The sequence below is a fragment of the Cupressus sempervirens genome, chromosome 10 (assembly GCF_028749045.1).
Source record: "Cupressus sempervirens isolate cs-2001-9-10 chromosome 10, ASM2874904v1, whole genome shotgun sequence".
Taxonomy (NCBI): Eukaryota; Viridiplantae; Streptophyta; class Pinopsida; order Cupressales; family Cupressaceae; genus Cupressus; species Cupressus sempervirens.
The window spans coordinates 687,727,598-687,748,456 of record NC_143127.1 but is presented as its reverse complement, the minus strand read 5'-3'; the positions used below and the strand labels follow the sequence as shown (position 1 = coordinate 687,748,456).

The 20,859-nt window shown below is 35.7% G+C and overlaps 1 protein-coding gene across 5 annotated transcripts in view; it reads right to left on the bottom strand.

The window, feature by feature from the left end:
• ATSUV3 (ATP-dependent RNA helicase) overlaps nt 1-20,859 on the bottom strand; it is a 232,967-nt gene that overhangs the window by 100,760 nt on the left and 111,348 nt on the right. For all 5 annotated transcript variants that reach the window (XM_089803965.1, XM_089803964.1, XM_089803967.1 and 2 more), the window contains 2 exons: nt 14,302-14,414; nt 5,155-5,235 (listed from right to left, as the gene is read on the bottom strand). In XM_089803965.1, the coding sequence (XP_089660091.1) occupies nt 5,155-5,235; nt 14,302-14,414 (194 nt within the window). The remainder of the gene's footprint in view (nt 1-5,154; nt 5,236-14,301; nt 14,415-20,859) is intronic.

Genomic DNA, 20,859 nt, shown 5'->3' with positions numbered 1-20,859 from the left:
TCAATTGTGTCAATTCTTTGAAATTAAGTTCTGGATCTTTACCATCAAATCAATCTATCAATCTCTCAGTAAATTCTGCATAGGTATCTATTTGGTCATGCCCTAGTGCGATGGTATCGGGATGCCACTATTCATGCACTACTCCCTCTAAGTGTAATGCCGCAAATTTAATTGCTTCTTCTTCTTGCATAGGATTAAGTTGAAAGTAAGTATTGGCCTTCATTACCCACGCTTACATAGATATGGATCTAGATCTGTAAAAATGGTGATAGATTTACTTTACTCAACTTCCTTCTGAGATCATCATTAAAATATCCTCGGTTTCCGCCTCCTGAGTATCTCATTCTCAATTTTGCGTAATCTCTGTAGGATATATCCTCCTCAAAATTCAAATTCTTCCAGTCTTCTCTCGACTGTTCTTGAACTTCCTTGAAGGTTGTCTACTTTCCTTTGTGTGGTGATTCCAACCATGGGGGAAATGATAGCATGGGAGGTCGAGAACATGTTGGATGAGGGTTTGCCTTACCCAACACCGAGTCTGCATTGTGTGACCATTTTGTTCACCAGATATCTTATTTTCTGCCAATTTCCTAAGAGTTTCTTCCATAAGTTGATGAGTATCATTGATTTGTGCCTGATTCCTCACGAGTTCTCTTAGTAGTGCCAAGAGCTCGGTAGCCACAGGTTCTTGTTCCACCGCCATTCTATCAATTGAATGGGATCTTCTTCTCTTCCAACTATAAACTCTCATTTACTGTCTACAGACTGGCAAGGTGGGAAGCTCTGATACCACTATAATGTTCATGTTCCCTATGTCTCCTCTGAAATCGATCTTCTCCCATCAGTTACTAACAATGTCAATCCAGTGGACCTATTGTGGAAGTCGTACAGCATACTAGCAAGCAGAATGGTTGGTATGAGATGTCGTACGGTTGCCAAGGGTGGATGTACGTTCAAGCAAGAGGTCATACGGTACAGGTTGTACGGTGTGGTGGAGTAGTGTATGGTGAACAATTTGGTCATACGGTGATCAAGGAAGAGCAAGTTGTAGGATTCAAGGAGGGAGTCTGTACAGTGATGGGGAGGAGAAGTAAGGTGTAAAGACCAAGAAGGCAATATGGTATGTGCAGGCCATACAGTAGGACAAGATGGAGGCTAAGAGAGTAGTACAGAGGGGTGAGGCTGCTTGTAGAATGTTGTACGTCTGTATGGTGGTACAAGCATGAGGTGTACGGTGGTACAAGTAAGAGGTTGAATGAAGAGGTTAAGGCAAACACGGTAAGGGCAACTGAAGAGGAATTTGGCAATGTCATTAGGAATACAAATGCAATATCTTAAACGCAAATAACTTGTAGAAGCCAGAGTCCAAATAGATACACACTTGTTACCGAATAGTAATGATATTTCCACATACAAATATGTTCTGATTTACCATATCCGAGCTAAGAAGTACACAACTGAATAGGGTGAGGGTTGAATCCCACCGAAACCACAATAGCCAAATAGGGAAGATCTTTCACTTCCGAAATGGCGAACAATCAAGAACTCCAACACGAATTTGCAGAACAAAGAAATAATCCAAATCGCATACCAACGACTCCCTACAAGCCGTGCTTAAATATTTGTCAGGAAAAACCTCTCCGAGGGTGTACAAAGATAGCCAACAGTTACACTTACCTATGGAAACTAAAACAAAAATGGGTCTAAGATATACTAAATCAATCAGCCCATTAACAAAAGTTTAATTAATAATTTATTTTATGACGGGAACATTACAATGGGATGTTATGCTTTCTTGCGAGTTCTCTTTTGTGTATACAGCATGTTACATTTAATCTAAGAAAATCTCAGGTTTACTAATCTTGTTAGGTGAGATGGCCAAGGTTCACTATCGAACCCAATGCTCTGATACCATATGTAACATACGAATTTTCTAGTCTAGAAAAGAACTACATTCTTAAATAAAGCAGTTACGAAAGAAATACTTGAAACCATATTACCGAAGTGAACGTTTTTTATCTAATTCATGTGAAATTAAAAGAAATAACAATCAACTAAATAAAAGATTTCTATAGAATTACAAAGGAACTTAAATCATTGCCAACAATTCTATGATATCTTGTAATTACAAGAAAATAAAATGCATAGTAAAGAAATGAAGAGGAACGTACATAATCTGACTAAGGTATCTTATAATGTTGTACAAGCCTCCACTTTTGGGTAAGAGAAGAAGCATTAGCTTAGGATTAACCTCTCAACCATGGACCTTATCATTTCCCCATACAATATTTTATTAAGAAAGGCCCTCACTACCCTGAAGTTAGGCTTGGGGCACTATCAATCTAGCCATCCGAGCAATACTAGTGTTTAGAATGTCCGCTCAATAATAGGTGGGCATACTTGATTAACTGGCGACACTGACATCATGTGATCTATAGAAGGCAAGCATACCTTTAATGACCTTGCCCAAGGATTTAAATGGGTTTTATGATACCTGATCACCACCGCTCGGCTTGACAATAGAGTATACGAATTGAGCAACATGAGCTTACTTGGACATTCTTAGAGTTTAATTATATATTTTATCATGTTCGTTAGTTCTGATTTCTGATCTTCCTTAGGCAGAGATCTCCACCACCTCTTCACCCACTTTCATTGGTCCTTTCGACCAGGGTGAATCCTTGGTGATCGATCATGCTACTAAGCATGGAATTCCACCATTAGTAGTATATTGGTAACTCTCAACTAAAAACATGAGATAAAACTACTCTGGCATTAAGCCATTCTAGTGAATCAAAAATCCCAAAATAAGATGTTTCACAAATGTACATAGAATTGTTCATTATGAGAGTCACGCTTGTGCATTTTGTCTCATTTATGATACTAAACAGTTGGCATTTAATCATGAAGAAATAATAAGAAAGGTCGACGGACATGAGTTGAGTACTTATACTTCACTTGCAACATTGAAACATAAAACGATTGAGAAATGATGGCAGGTTTAGATTCATCAAGATAATTATTGGCATCAATTTTCTGAATAAGAAGAATGAAAGCAAACAATATCAACATAACTTGATCAATGATCAGTGAGACTCAAGAAGTCTTGACTGAGCGGTTCAAGCCGTCTGAACTGTAGAGAAAATGCTAGCAATCTGGTATGTAAAATCTTGTGAGGTAAATGAAACTTCATTTTTTGATGTAAAGAAAGCCGAGAGAAAAGAAAGGCTAAATGTCATCCTCGGCAAGGTGAGAAGTTTTAATATAATATCGCGGCCCAAGATGGCAGTTTTAAAAACAAGATCCTTGATTTTGTTGAATTCATCAATTTAAAAAGAAGAGGCGCCAAAGGTATTCAACGTCTCTCGTGGAGATTTATAATTTAAAAACAAATATCAAAGGGTTCCTTAGAAGAGTTATCAAAAGGAAGAAATCTATAATTATATATATGCATACATATACTATTTTCAAAATGATGTCATCATACTATATATTTATTTTTATCGGTAAACGGCCGAAGCCTAGATTAATCATTGTTATTTGTTGTAATTAGTTATTTTTATGTGTTAAGCGAATTTGAACCCAATACCTCCTGGCTGAGAGGCTCGCAAGTTACGATTGTGTTGTAGGCTCTTGCCTAAATCATACTACTATTATGTCCAAGGTCATTCCTATTAAAATATTCATATCTATATATGTCCATAATTTGGAGGATTATGATTTATCTAAACCTCGTATCCTCCTGATGTATATATATGCATGTATATATTTATAAATATGTTAATAGAGACGAGCTTGGAGATTTAACATTATGGTGGCATCATACCTTTGTATATATATATGATGATGATGAAGATACCAACATAGAATAACAAAGGTACGAATTTTGATTATGTTAAAATATATAAATGTTTTATATGTTGCCCGAGTAGCTCATGTGTGTCCAATGTATGTACCCTGTTATGAAGTAGCTAAATTCTTGCCAAGATAGTTAGAGGCCATACCTAACGATCGGACAAATGGACTACAATAGTGCCCCATTCCTTAAATCCTGTTTAGCAATGCTTTCTCCCATTCATCTACTACTGCAACCACTCGTGCAATATTTCCACAATAATAGCAAGTTCTGCCCATTTTAAATCAATACCAAATTGTAACACAAATAAATGTAATATTGGCTAACTATCATGATCCAATAAACATAACAAGCAACTGTTAACTAACATTATCAAATATATGACAAGCAAAGGTTAACTACTATCTTCACTAAGCATTTATACAAAATAACTGTAAACAATCAAGTTCACGTGAAATAAGCAGTTAACCATAACTTCCTTTTTCACATGATCAAAGAAAATGATGGTTTTAGGCTAATCATCTCAACAGCTATAATTAAACTTAATTCGGTCAAAATTTTGGGATGTAACATATAGACCCTAATAAACCTCTACCTGATGTAGTAATCCTAAAACTGTATGCCTTGAATGGCAGAAACCACTAGATTAAAAAAACACCTTATCCAGATGTCAAACACTCACATGGGCATTTGCTACAATTATGCCCAGCTCATGGATAACAAGCAACACCTCTACAGGAGGTCATTGCCAAAAATCATTCCAAAACCCTTAAGTAAACAATGACCAAGTTCAGATAAAGCACATCATGGGGGTATCTACAAGGATAGAGAGCTCATTCAACTTCTATTTCATCATGAGGCCATCTCTATTAATGGATAGGACTTGTGAAGTGTCTCATAAAGGGAGATGACCATTTTCCCTTAAACTATTGAATGTGATTGTATGGTGTGCAGCATCTACTGAGATTTAATTATCTTCATTATCAAAAAAAGTCTGCAGAATCTTTGTTCGCAAACATGCTAAATTTTAAAAAATTATCTATAGGTCTTCCTGCTGCAACGTATAATTGTTTTAGACATACCATTAAGATCATGGAAGATGAATTTTTTTATTGTTCACAGAGATGATAGTTTATTATGCTAATATTTCTCATTTCAACAACATAGCAGTTGCCTTAGCTATAACTGTAAAAATTCATAGACAAACATCAAGATGCATACTTTTGATCGTGTTTAACCAAACCACATAATTTTATGAGAGAAATATATATTCTTCAGTACCAGAACCCAAATCTTACCAGCATTGAATAGAATGTACACTTTGGATGCAACCTTGAGTATAGGGCCAACATATCAAAAGAAGGAAACAACCCAGCAGCCTATACAAGCACAAAAATAATCTTAAATTTTAAATATTATGTGCCAAGAAGAAAGCAAATTAATGCTACTGAAAGAAGAAATGCAACTTCAAAAAACAAAAAGATCATCCTAATAAAACTGTTTTTTGTTCACTATTATGAAGAGACTTCAAAGAAATGGCATCCAAGGACAAGCCATCAGCATCATTAAGGAAATAATAACATGCTTGAGCAAATCTGGGTTAACTGATTTAAAATGGCTTCTTTTTAATTTATTATCTCTATAAGACCCAAACAACCTAGATAAACACAAGAATCATCTCAAGTTTAAAAGGAAGATAGAAACATGAATTCATCAAGATTCAAAATTTCAAATGCATGCTGCTTTATATTCTGCCCATATAACATCATTAACTCGAGTGTAACAAATTAGGTCTGAATTATATAATGATGAACCTTTCCCAATTTCAAGTTTAGTAGAACAATAAATTAATAGGCATGGACAAAGCATTTACAAGCACAAGTAACATAATATTTGAAACAACATATAATAATATCTTGTTAGCATGAGCAATGCAAATACAGAGACAGTAGTACAATCACTCAAGCATGAACTAAGATGCCCTTACTTTAATGGAGATCCCAACTATGATTGATGGTCTAAAAGATCTTGGAGATTTTGTGTAATGCCCACTGCTGCAGAGTAGCTGGAAGTGTCTCTTGTACACAATTTAATTCCCATAGGCTGATTTAGATTTTGGTCGGTAATGAAAAAATTAATTAATATAAAGTTGTCCAATAAAGTAAAACTCCGGGTGAGTATATTTTAATTAATTGAATACAGTGGCTTAAGTGTTTTAAAGGTGATACTATAAAAGTCAAAATATTAAAATTATTTTAAATGTTCTATTTTGAAGCTGGAAATTAAAAGTAACTTTGGAAAAGTTCAATCGGAAAAATATAAAAAGTAATTTATGAACCCATTTGCATATGCTGAATTTTATTTTTCAATAGAGAAGATTCGAAGCTTTCAAGGAGAGAAAACCTTAGGATGAAAACCTCAAGAGAATTGGTTTTGATGATGAGACATCTAACATAGCCAAGCAGCAAATGGAATTACACAGGTTTTGTTCAGAAGCTAATTGTTGAAGTTTAGATAAGTTTTCAGAACTTTGCAGGCAAATAAAAAATTATTTGAGATTCCGGTATTTTAATAAAAGCTTATCATTTTGATTGTATATTAGAAACCATATGATGTGAATACTAGGATGTGAGTTCAGACACATGGAAATGAAGACTGGCTACTATGTTGAATAATGTTTACCATATTGGGTAAAGAAAGCAATGCATACAGATAATAGAATAGAATAGAAGATAAGAATAGCAAAACTCCTTATTATATTTGCATACGTCAAGATATTACATTATGTTTATGATGTTGATGATCCCACAATGATCCCGAAGGGGAATATAAACACTATCCGAGGAACCTTCTCGAAGGTATCCATCACCACATACAACATGTCGACTACAATAATAGAACCTTCCGGATACATCTCGATACATGTCGGCTTGACAGCATACATCCCGATACACTGACGGAAACCTCTCGATACCCCGTCAGGAACCTCCTGATACATCGTCAGGAACCTCCCGATACCCCGTCAGGAACCTCCTGATACACCGTTGAGAACCTCCCAATACCCCATCGGGAACATGTTGATACACTATTTCCTGACGACAAATAATAGCTTTCTAGGCATTAGAAGAATTTCCATTTAGGTGTTACATCCCAAATTTTTTGATCTTTTAAAATAATATTATATCTATTGTAGTGGTTAGAAACTCTCCAATATCATGATCTTGTGAAATGGAAGTTATGATTAACCAAATTGATTCATGTGTAAATGACTTGTTAGTTGATTATTGTTATTTCGACTAAAAATAAATGCTAATATTTTAAGATAAATGTTAGTGGTGATTAGTTGTTATGACAGTTATCAGTTATTGTGTTTTCTTGATATTTCAATTTAAATGGAGGAACATGTTATTATTGTGGAATAGGCATATTTGGTTGCAGGGGCACACGAAGGGGGGAAAGCATTGTTTAACGGAATTCAAGGGATGGGTCACCAATTTAGTCCATCGTCAGACCATCAAGTATGGGTTCTAACTTCTAATTACTTTGGTGAAGGATTTAACGGGCTAGGCAATGGAGTATACCTTGGACAATCATGAGCTACTTGGGCAATTTTTATAACAAGACAAATATTAAACATTTAATATCATAAGAATTGTTACCTCTATTTTATTTTTGAGAGTGTGGAAGTGGCCAACATTGTAACTTTATATATATATATATATATATATATATATATATATATATATATATAATGCCACCATCATATTATGGTAATATCTATTAATTGTACTTACATGTATATATACATATATTTGTGCGTACCTAGAGAGAATATAATGATAAAAAGGAATTATACACTCTCAAGTTACACACGCGTATAGATATATGTATATGAATGTACGATTATAGGTAGAGTTCAATAGCATGATATATATATATATATATAAGTTTTAAACCATGAGAAAGTATAATCTTTATGTTTTATTAGGTATCTGTCTCGATGAGCTGCAACCTTGTTATTGGCATCAAACTTTTAAAATTTCAAATTATGAAGTTCTTGTAACCGATATCAAGCTCTTTCTCATAACTGGAACCATGGGAGGCTTTATCTTCCTTCCCCGCGGCTGAAGGATCATTCTTTTATTCACTTCCTTCTTGTCATGCGATTACTCTGAACCAAAGTATCTTCTATTCTTTCTGCCCTTATTAAGGAACATATTACCATACTTGATCTATAGTGTTGGGCTACACTGGAAGAAGCAATATTGCATGGAGTTGTTGCCTCAAGATCACATCAAAGATTGAATTGTTTTCTTAGGTCATGAAAGATTTTGCAAGTCTTTTCTTTTTTCATGGTATGCCTTTTTCAATGCAAACTTCTCTTTATGTATCATTGCTGAATGAAGGAATATCATGATCACGAGCTTGGTTACATATCTGGGGCATAACCAAGGCTCAAACATAGTAAGAATTTCTAAGAAGCATCAGCCCTGCTCATTCTTTATTTATGACTAGTTTTTTATCTATGCATATCGGGTGCATACCCATAGGGACTGAACTAATATAGTTCCCTTAAGACTAAAAGCTCAGCAAAATTGTTTAATGCATAATATTGTACATTGTATATGGTTTGTTCCATCATTTGACATAAAATATTTTTCTGACTTCGACACTAGTATTTGCTATATACCAGCTGTGATAATAATCAAAATGGTATTCACAAAATCTAATTGATAAGGATCTCATAATTACCAACAATCTCCTAGGATGCACCCAAGGCTAGCAGAGCCAAGTGTAAATGGGTGAAGAGGAGAAGAGGAGAGCTCTATTGATGAAACTCATACAAAGCCAATTGAGATAGACCTAAGGGAAGGATCTACCGTTGAGAGCTCAAGTGGTTAAATGGACCAGGGAAGTAAGCAGGCTATAGAAGGGGCAAATACCTTGAGTACAATGGCAGTCAACGCATCCCCTGCTATTCAAACTCCTCCTCTCAAGGATAGTTATTTTGTTCCTAATTGGTTCGACTTGTTAGTAAGTAAGAAGAGAAGTCTAGTTCTTGCATCCTTCCCAATAGAAGATTTGGTGAGCAAGTGCCTTGGAAAAACTCCTAAAGCCAAGAAGCCAAAGATCAAAACTATGTTAGATATTAATGAAAAGACAGGCATTGGGTAGCAAATCTTCTAAAACTGGCAGCCAACAAAAGTTTAGATCATGTGCTTCCACAAGATTATTCCAAGGAAAAGACCGTCATAGGCCCCGCCTCTAGAGCTACGGACATGAAGATATGGACTATTGGTAACTCCAAGATTTCTCATCGTATCTAAAAAGATCAAAGGGATAAGCAAGAGCTTAAGCAATCCCTACGTAAAATGGCAGAGTATATACATGAACTTCAACATCCAGATACAGAAACACTACAAAGTGCAATATCTATAATAGATGTTACTTCCCCCATCAACAAAGGCTTCCTTGACCAAGTCAAAAGGGATAGATCAATTGCCCATACTTACGATGAATGGTTAAATGTGGTGAATGCTCAAGCAAACAGCTATTTCTCTCACTTCACCAACACCAATGCAAGAGGAGAGAAATTAATGATTGCTCTAGAATCTAAGATGAACGCTTGGGAGTTTGACAAGGTAAAATGGGATGAATATATCATCGATATTTCTGAAGTCCAAAAATATAGGGTGAATGAGATCTTAGGTGAAAATCTTGGAGCCAATGTTAGTGCAAATTTCATGTTCATAACTCGAGCCAATCTCGAATGGAGAAACACTGTAATCGAACAATCCCTGGATGAGTGCACTAAATTGCAAAAGAAGATGAATTGTTTGAAGGAAATCTGAACTGTTGATATCAAGTGCATTAATGTAAAGATTATGGAGAACACCGACCAAGAGGGAAAAACCTCCAAAGAAGTGGAATCGGCTTTCCTTTCAAAAATAGAGTCATTGAAGTAGGCGAAGGAGGTTTCTACTAAAGATCTCGCCATAGTTGTGAGGGCTGATTCGATGATGATCTTTTGCACTGACCATCTAGAAGCACAAGATAAAAAGTTGGAGCACATCAATCGTATTATGATGATGTGGAAGTTGCGCCTAGAACAACTTGGAGTCCCTCAACGAAATGAACTAGTCAACTTTCTAGCAGTTCACAAAGCTTGGAAAGAAGTCGGTGGTGGTTTCTCTATGACTCGGGATCTAGATGTTGATGCCAACAACATAGCTAGCAATTAGTTAGGGATCTATGGACCACGAGCCATAGTTGTTTTATTTTATTCGGCCAGTTTATTTCTAAAACTTTGTTTTATTTGACAGTTGGTAACTCCTAGTGGAGTTAGTTTTCAAAACTGATTAAGAAGCCCTGCATGGATATTTATTTTGTTTAGTTAGATCTTTGAGGGGTTGACTCTCTAAACATAAAACACATATAGTCATTTTGATACAAATGAAAGGCATCCTTTTAGTGATAATTGATGATGATTAGTGATTAATTGTGTGGTTATTCTCTTGTCATCTGTCATTTGATTGTATGGTTATTTGGATAGATTGCATTTCGTGTGGAATTCAATCTCACTGTGATGATGTATTTTTCATTGATTTGCAGAAGTAATGTGTACATCTATCTTTATTGTTTAGTAAGTTTGATCGGAAATCAAAGAAGTCCATCAATGTATGTCGTTAGCATAAATTGTGAAGCTATTATCTTTTGAATCTGCTGCATCCTTTTACGTTTATGAGAGAATATTTTACTTACCTTAGGTTCTTTAAGGTTAAAAGAGCTATTAATTTGAATTCTTTTGTGATAAAGGTTATCATGATTAATCTTTCAAAAAGGGAGTTGTGCCTTTAAACATGGAGAGTCTTTTAAAAGAGGAGATTGCAAGACTTGTTTGTGGTAAATTAGTTTTTCCTATTATCAAAAACACTAACTGACAAGGGGGGGTGTGGGAATTGTTTGCTACCAGGTGCCATGATCACCACACCAAACAAACATCCTAAGAGGTATAAGGATGAAATAGGCAAAGGCAATTAATGAATTACTAGAGATGGGACACATTAGACTCATCAAGAGTCCATTCACATTAGCAACTGGATTAGTGAAGAAAAAGAATAATGGTATGTGGGTGTATATCAATTACAAAGCACTGAACAAAATGACAAAAAAGAACAGTCATCTAATTCTATAATAGATAACTTGAGGATGAATTGCTTGGGGCTCGATTCTTCTCTAAGATAGATTTGAGGTTAGGGTGCCATCAAATATAGATACAGAAAGCAAATATTGACAAGATGGCTCTCGAGTGTCATTTTGGGGATTTTGAGTTCTTGGTGATGACTTTTAGGTTAATGAATGCTCCAATTGCTTATCAAGTTTATATAAATCAGGTAGTTGAGGAAGTCTACCTTGATCTTCTTTGTTGACATCTCGATTTTAAATAAGATCTAGAGGGGGAAGTCTACCTTGATCTTCTTTGTTGACATCTCAATTTTAAATAAGACCTAGAGGAGCATATAAAACACATGGAGGAGGTCTTAAGTATTTTGGACAATGAGTTTCTTTATACAAGGAAACCAATGTGAATTTAGGATACCAAACCATCTTTATTTGGGTTTCATTATTAGTGCACAGGGAGTGAGACTTGATCTAAAACAAATCAAGGCTATTGTTGAATGGTCTACTCCTACTAACCTCAGTCATGTTAAGGGATTCTTTGAGGAATGTAATTTTTATCAAAGATATTTTGAAGATTTTACAACAATCACACTTCCAAGATTGACAAAGAAATGAGCCTTTCAAAATTCCAAGTTAGTACGTAAGTGTTTGGAATGCTCTAATAAAATGATGTCTTCCTTGCCAATTTTAGCTATTCTAGACTTCCCCAATCCCTTTCAGTTGGGGTAAGATGCATCAAGATAGGGAATTGATGAGATGTTAATGCAGGAGAGACATCCCATAGCCTTTAAGAGTTGAAAACTGAGAGAGGTAGAGAACAACTACTCCATTTATTATAGAGAAATGTTGGCCATTATGCATGCATTGGCCAAATTCAAACATATTTAGTAGGGGGGATTTGTTGTCAAAATGGATCATAACAACGTAAAGTATTTCATGAATCAAAAGGACCTAAATAATAGGTAGCAGAAGTGGGTTAGTAAGCTCAATGCATATGATTTTGACATTGATCATGTCAAATGCAAGAAGACTATAGTTGTTGGTAGGAGTGTCACATCTATATTTTTTGGTTGAGATATTTATTGATTGGACGAAGTCAATTTTGGTAAAACGTGCCAAGGCTCCATGGGCAATAGGAATCATCGAGATCACAAAACATTATGACAGGTACACTCCAATTAATGACTTGATTATCTACAAGGATACAATTTATTTGGTGTCTTATTTACAAATGAAGGCAAAGATATTGACGACATTTTGTGATGCACACCTAGCTGGTCACATGGGCTTCTTCGATATATACAGGCAAATCCAAGAGAGGTTTTCTTGGAAAGGACATAAAAATGAAGTACTTGAAAATGTTAAGAGTGTCCAACTTGACAAAATAATAAGAATAAGAACACTTATCCAGTTAGTCTACTTTAGCCGCCTCTTATTCTCAATCAGAAATGGGAATCGATCTCTATGGACTTTATTGCATAGTTGCCTAAGGTACAAGGTGAAGATTGCATTTATATGGCAGTTGACAAGTTGACTGAATTTGCACACTACGTTGCCATTTAGGTAACTTATAAAGCAACATGGCAAATTTGTTTTCCAAAGAGATTTTTAGGTTGCATAGTTTGCGAAAGAATATGGTTAGTAATAGAGATAGAAAGTTCTTGAGCATCTTTTGGCAGGATCAGGTTGAGTGGGAGCAAACTCCCTCCTAGCACAAGCCACCAATCACAAACAAATGGGCAAATAGAGACAGTGAGAAAATTCGTGGAAGGGTATCACAAAAATAATGTTTTTAGACAAGAAAGAGCTTGGGTTAGATGGTTGCATCCACCAATCACATGCTGGTCAAGATGTCATCATTTATGGCCTTGTATGGTTATGAGGCTCCTAATTTCATGGACTTGGTTCTATAAGGAAAAAAGTGCCTAAGGCAAAGGATTTGTTGCAGAAGAGCTAAGACAATCAAATCCTTATAAGAAACTTACAACAAGCACAGAATAAACAAAAGTTGTAAGTGGGGGGACATGAAATATTTGCAATTTGCACTTCCAAGCCTTATAGAAAATCCTCCATCAAAAGGAGTAGACTAGAGAAGCTCAAGCCCAAATTCTATGACTTTTTCGGAGCTATTCAAAGAGTTAGAGAGAGCGCTTATGAATTTGAATTACCAGCTAGCAGTAGATGTCACAATGTGCTTCATGTATGTAGGCTCAAGAAGGCACTTCGGCAAAATTTAATTTGCTCATTTGAGTTGTCACCATTGCATGAGGAGGTGCTGATTTCTTATTCTAGAGGTCATCATTGATACCAAAATGAAAAGTATTTGGAGGGAGAACATCACAAAATATTTGGTCAAATGGAGAAATTTGTTGGTAAAAAATGTGACATGGAAGAATGAGCAACATCGACAATGTCAAAAGTTGAGATTGCTTGAGTTATGGAACTTAAAGTGAGTGAAATATTTTTTCATATGCTTTTTTCAGTGAAAAAAACCTTTTCGCATAGAATCCAAAGGAAACTTATCAATTTTTCCACATTATTATTAACTTTTTTGGAGTTACAATATTAAAATGGCTGTGAAACTAAATCTTTTAAATTTTCCCACATGTCTAATAATAGCTTTCTTATTTATGATTTCAACTAAGTTTTCAAGTTTCTAAAATTATGTTAATCATAAGTGTATATATCAAAAACAAACTTGTTCATGTGGACTTTATGAAGGACCACATGCCCTTAAAATGCCTTTTTCTAGGAAATAATATGAAGTAGCCAAAGTATACCATTAAGTTTCCTAATTGACGAAGACACATACAAAAATTGTAAGCATATTTTTTGTTGCTAAGCTGTCTGGAAATAACCCTGCCCACCATTGTTACAGCACTTTTGACTACGATAATAGATAGTTTCTATTATCTATGTTTAGTATCTAATGGTTATCTATTGTTATCTTCTATAAATATGAGAATGTTTCTAATATTTAGTTTTTTGTTTCTAGAATAGAATGTTTCTATTCTTTACGATTGTTTCTTAAGGAAACATTGTTTAGTCTCTTGTACATATTGATCTCTCGATCACTGTTAATAACAAGCAAATATTTTCCAATTACTTTGTAATACTTTTGCTGAACCATTCCAATTTTAGTATGAAAAATCCATATGAATCTTAAAGTACTTACAAAAATAATTATCATTCATCTGAAATCTATCCCTATCCCAATATTTAAATCTGTGATTCATCATATCAATGAGACAAGAAAACATCACCTTCAAGGAAGGAGTGGTAGCCTTAAGTGCGGAATGAATAAGAGGAAGATCTTCCTCTAACAGGCATGTGACTTCTCCATTTGGAAAGAGTGAACCATATCTTCCAGCCCTTCCTGCAACCAAACTCTTAACAACTTACCAACCAGGATAATCACTATGAATAGATTTTATGTTATCATGGCATTGCCAAGAAAGGTATCAGCTGCATGGTTATTAAAACTGGAAACATTAAGTTTTGATCTTCAGGCCAGTACAGCAAGAAAAATGTCAGTTTCGACAATCATTAAGTATCCATTGATGCCTCTGGTACTTCAGAAATAAAGACAGTAAATTACTATTATAGATAACTTTTAGCAAACCCTGGAGAGAATGAGAGTATGAGTGCTATAGTGGCTCGTAGAGAATATATTCCGCTAAAACTTGATTAATTTATCCACCTCACCGTATATTTAAAGAGCCATAATTCCTTGTAATACTTGAAATTATAATTGACTGAAGGCTAACTGCTTGCTTATAGTTCTTTATGCGCAAAAAGAGTCACATGTGTTCACTTGTATATCATACATTCTTTCTTGCACTTTGGATGACAATATCAGAATAAATAGATTCCTAAAGCATGTCTGCGATCACATTAATCAAACTTAAGAATAGATGTCAAGTGTCGAAATAACAGAGAATTTTTACCTTTAAAAGTTCTGTACATTAGCCTGTCTATAAATTGAGGGGTATTCTTCAGCACAGTAATTGAGATGCCCTAATGTGTGTAATGATGGAAGATAAGATACCCAAAGGGCAGAAATATAATGGCATCTATGAGCAGAAAATATGTACGCCAAGCAGAGATATAATGGTGCCTAAAGTCAGTTGCAATGGCATCTACAGAAGGTCGAAATCACTGCCCAATAGCAAATATGTTAGGCACCCAAACAACAGAGATCATTGCTGCCTCAAACAGATATGATAGATGCCCAGAATACAAGTAGAATGGTGTCCAAAAACAGAGATGATAAATACCAAACTTTCAGCCCTTCAATTCACAACAACAACAGTCATAGAAGGTCCCCAAAATCAGGCTACATAAATAATTCAATCCAATATACCTCAGAAATGAATTGAATGAGAAACCCCGATTCAGAATGCAATTCGAATTTGCCATACAACAGAAGCAAATTGCTTCCCAGAAAAAGAGGAATCAGTCCTCAAAACGCTTAAAAGACAATATCAAAAGCAATAGACAGTGAGATGATCTATTTTTTTTATGAAGCCTGCTTTTTATAATGCCACTTGGCTTCACTCATACACATTTCATTAAAGTTGCTTCATCAACGCATTTTTTAATTAGAAGCCTTCATCTAATTCTTTTAAATAAATAACTTTCTCACACATGGCTTCATGAAAACACTTTTCACTTAAGAGGCTTCACATTCACAATTCCATTTTAAAACACGAAATAACATAAAGTACTCGAATAATAACAAAGCCTCATTAATAACTTAATAAATATGAACTCCATCACTAATAAGCTCAATTATATGCAGAAGACAACCACCTGTCAATGCCATCACTGCACTACCAAATATAGTATTCATCCAGAATTAGACTTTCTATAAAAAGAAAGTCCACCTCAAAGACCCTCAAAACCTATGTTACTCCAAGTTTCCGGGACGGGGGGAACGTGGGGACGGGGAAACAGGTTTCCAGGACATTTTTTTTTCTCGGAGCAGGGGACGGCAAGGGACAGCAGTGGGAACAGCTATATAAAAAGTAGGGAAAATTTAAAATATACAGTGAAATTTTAAATATTCATATAAAAACATGGATAACGCATGCTTATATAAATTATAGAACCTTAACATATAATGTGTGTTAAATAATTTAACTTTAGAGTTCACATGAGAGTGGAAATCAAACAAATTATCAAAATTGAAACATTAATTTTATGGGACAGCCAAGCGAAAGGTTTCCGGAAGTTTCCGAGTTTCCAGGATGAGAGGACGTGGGGACGATATCAACTTTTGCCAGAAACGCGTCCCCAGGTAACAGAGCTCAAAACATACTGTAGCTCACAAGGGTTGCCATGACGAACCGACCTAGCCAACTATAGGAGCTTGCTAAAAATGGGGACATTACACCAAACCCAAACTCGGCAAGTCTGAGAAAGGCTCAGCTAAGTCTGAGGCAAAGTCCTCCAAATTCTTCCATCCTAGCTCGCTTCAAACTAGCCAAGTCTAGGTGGCTCTCATTTCTTTGATAAAAATATATTGTAAAGACAATGAAAAAGATCTCTTCCATTCATAGTAGTCATCAAATATATACGCATAGGTAGAAGCAATGGATGAATCCATTAGCCACAACCATGATAGCAGCATACATAAATAAATTGAGAAAGTGACCCCTATCAACCAAAACCACCATTTAAGCATGCATCAAATAATATCTACATTACCAGTGGATGCGCCATAGGTTCTACAACCCTCATCCTCGTACCAAAAACGATCCATGGACTTGGGGACAGCCAAGAGAGGTCCCCTATTTGTACCCAATTTCCCAAAAATCATCAGATATGTTCCAAACAACTATGGGAACATCCATACTCTTCTAGGGAGCATCAAGAATGCTTCAAACATCCCTTGATCGTCCTCAGGATGGATGGGTATCCCCAACAGCAAAGGAGATGTCACCACTTTAAAAATCACATTTTTCTTTTATAAAAATCTTTCATTTTTAATTTTCCCCTCCTTCAAAGTTTGCCTTAACATGCTTAAAACTATTTGGTAACAAATTCCTTGTAATGCCCCCATTTTTGGCAAGCTCCTGCAGCTAATTGAGTCAATTCATTATAGCAACCCTCGTGAGCTAACAAGGTGATTTGTGGTTCTTCATTGTGGACTTAATATTTTTAGTCAATCTAATTCAGACAATTGCCATATTTGGCAATGTACTTGGTGGCAGTGGCTGTCAGTCATCACCTGCATCGAATGAGGCTATTTATGACACGGGCTCATATTTATTTATTAAGTATCAAGTTTATAACATTATAATGGTACTTTATTAATATTATATGTTATAAAGTGATGTTGTGTTGGTGAAGCTTCTTAAGTGGAATTTCGTTTGGGAAACAATCACTTTGTAAGATTATAAATGTGAGCTAATTGTTAATAAAAAAAGCATCCGATTATCGAATTGTCTATTTTCTTTTGTTATCATCTTGTTGAGGGTTTTAACTGATTTTCTCTTCCATTCCGTTGCTAAGGTACAGTGGAATTGGTTTTCATTTTTTAGAATTATTTGATCTTCCCTTCTGTGGTTTCTATATCTAGGAAGATTGGAGTTGGCAGGAGTTGCGAATTGAATTCAATTGCAAATTGGAATCCCATATTCAAGTGACTACTTGTGGCATTGATTTGATTGAATACTGAAAACTGGAGGCTTCTCTTACTATTTTACCTTGTTGCTGAGGGGTGACTGTTAGTGGTAAATTTTCGAATTGTTGAATCCTCTTTCATCTCTACTGGTGGACATCTTTCCAGATTCTCTTCAGTGTGATCAATTTCATTGACTGATCTTTGTTTTTACTTCAAATCACATCAATGGAAGAGAGCCGAAATTCCTGTGCCCTAGATGTTAAGTAACTCTTCTTTTGGTGTTACCAATATCTGCAAAAATACCACTTCAAGTGTGTTGGTAAACAAATTTGTTCTTTCCAATTCTGACTCACAAATGCCCTAATTTATGAACAAATTCTAATTAGAACAATTTGAAAAGTAACTTCTGTTGATGTGAGTTTTGTATCACTTACATAACATATTAGCAATTGAACATTTAATACGGAGTATCAAACATACAATTCCTCTCTTGAAAAGTTATTGCTCATGGGATATGAGAATAACTCCAATGTTCCTTACTCTTATGGATACTTGTTCAGTTTTATCGAAGTGATTTGTTGGTAATCACGTAGGCGGCCTTACGCAATTCATTCAAGGATGACTTGGACTTTGGTGGAATGATGGTGATGGTGATGGGTTTGTGAAAGCTAAATGATGTTGATGGAAAGTGATGGTGGTGGAGGGTGAATGGTCCTTTCGACTGGTGTTTCTCTAACTTTCTTCTCCTAAATTCTATGTCCTAAATTACTTGCTATCCTACTCTTACTCCTATGGATGGAAGACTAGCAAATGGATTGGGATCGAACCTAATAAAAGCTAACCAGCGGCCTCACTTCCACAGATGCATTGATTCAAAGGAATAATAAATTTGTTTGCCACGCAAGGCTCCCCAACAAGCTGCTAGGATGCTAGTGGTCTAGTAGTGATCCTTATCAAACACCTACTAATGCTACCATGCAACTATCCATCTACTTTACTCCCACTTAAAGAACTTGAAATGAAATTTGCTTCAACAACTTGAAAAGAAATCTAACTATGTGGAAGTAGAAAACATGCAATAACACCCAATGTTCTTAATCACCATGCAAGTCACAACAATGAAAAAGAGAGCAATTTTGGTACTATCTTCGCAACAATTTCTCCAACACTTTACAAATGAGAGCAAATGGCCTTATATAGGGTACAAAAATACAATGGACGGTGGAGATCAAAACAACATCAACAATCCAGATTGGAACTTCAAAACCCTAATTAGGATTGCCACCCCATCGGCCAATGAGAAGTTGCCACCTCATCAATAGACCAATGAAAAAGTCTAAAAGTGGCAACCACTGAGAAGGCACCAAAATGGTGGCCAATCAGAAATAGAAACTTATCCTATTCTAGAAGAAAGGGAAATTGCCACTTGGGCTTACATCAAATGATCTTCTAATATAAATCTTCCCTTTTCTTTCATTTTTTTAGCTAAGGCAATGAACTTAGCTAGCCTTTCGTTAACTTCTTCCATAGGAGGGCAAGGTCTGTGCTTTGCCCTGAGTTCCACTAACTTCACCACGTTGCTTGCTGCTTGTAGCATCTTTTCCTGATCCTTCTCATATTCTTTCGCAAATCCAATAAGAGCATTGTGAGAGGAAAGGGTGCTTAGATGCTTCTTCCTGATGGCAAACTTTTCTAGTTCATCCAATCTTGATCCAAGTCTTATCTCATTGATATCCTCTTCTCTAATGTCTTCAAAATCAAGGGTTGCTCCATTGTCGCTCATCATGGTCATAATGGAAGTGTCGATGCCTAGGCTGTGATGTGCAACTGTCTTTTGTATATCCTTTTATTATACTACCATTGGTATCGGTTATTCGCCTCATTTTCAAGAAAAAGGGTGTTTTGGACATCATATCCTCTTTGTCTTTCTTAGTGTTTGTCCCCTTAGGCTTCTTTCTTGTACTAACATCCTCCATCTCGTCGCCCTATTACGGGATGGTAAAGTGGTGGACAATTTGACTAGCAGAACCAAGGGAGGCAATCCTTAGACTAGAACCAAAGAGAGAAATCTGCTTAAGGACCCCTTTCAACTCTAAATGATTTGAAATTACTTTTACCAATAGCCAAGGGGGATTGTCCTTCCTTTAGTCTGTCCTTCATCCGTATCATGTCCACTACATCGATATTGGTGTCGGTTATTCACTTCATTTTCGAGAAGGGTGTTTTGGGCATCATATCCTCTTTGTCTTTCTTAGTGTTTGTCCACTTGGGATTCTTACTTGCACTAACATCCTCCATACTCGTCGCCCTATTACAGGATGGTAGAGTGGTGGACTAGAAGGCAAATAGAACCAAGGAAAACAATCCTTAGACTAGAACGAAAGAAGGATGTCAACTTAAGGACCCCTTTCAACTCTAAATGATTAAAATTCACCTTAACCAATAATCGTACAGCGACTTTTCGGAATTAGGACTAGACCTCAAGAACTTCAAATCCACTTACAAATCAGAAATTTATCATGTAATTCACCTCCCAATAAAATTACCCAACCTAGGGAAAAAATCGCAACTTCTTGCAAAAATCAGAATTTTATCTCGTACAAAATTCGACGCCCACAAAATTCGCCTTCCACAAAATTCAGCTCCCACAAAATTCGACCTTCCACAAAATTCGTCTTCCACTAATTTTGGCCCCACAAATTTCGACCTTCCACAAATTTCGCCAAGCAAGAAGAGTGCAGATCTGCTCTTGCAAAATCGCCAACACCCTAAGAAGGAGAAGTGAGAAGTGAAGAGGAAATGGGAGGGAGGCCTCCTCTTATACCCAACTTTTTTACTCCCCCCAAGCTAGCCGACTTGGACTGTGGGGGAAAGAAAAAACAAATAATTAATGCAAAATTATGGCCCACAATTAAATACTTAGCTAAAATTAATTTTGCCGTGATGAAAATTAACTTTTTAAATTGCCATTTGGACCAAAATTGCAAAAAGAAAATAAATAATGCCTTAGAGGTGTTAAATATTTCCATTTAATGAAGATTTAGTAATTAATACATTATTAAAATTAGATTTTGGCTAGCTAAAAGCCATTTTTCAATATTAAATTACTAAGTTCATTAAAGGATAGAAAGGTTTTCATTGCAATTTAATCCATTTAAAGCCAAATTTTGCAATTTAAATCCCAATCGATTTA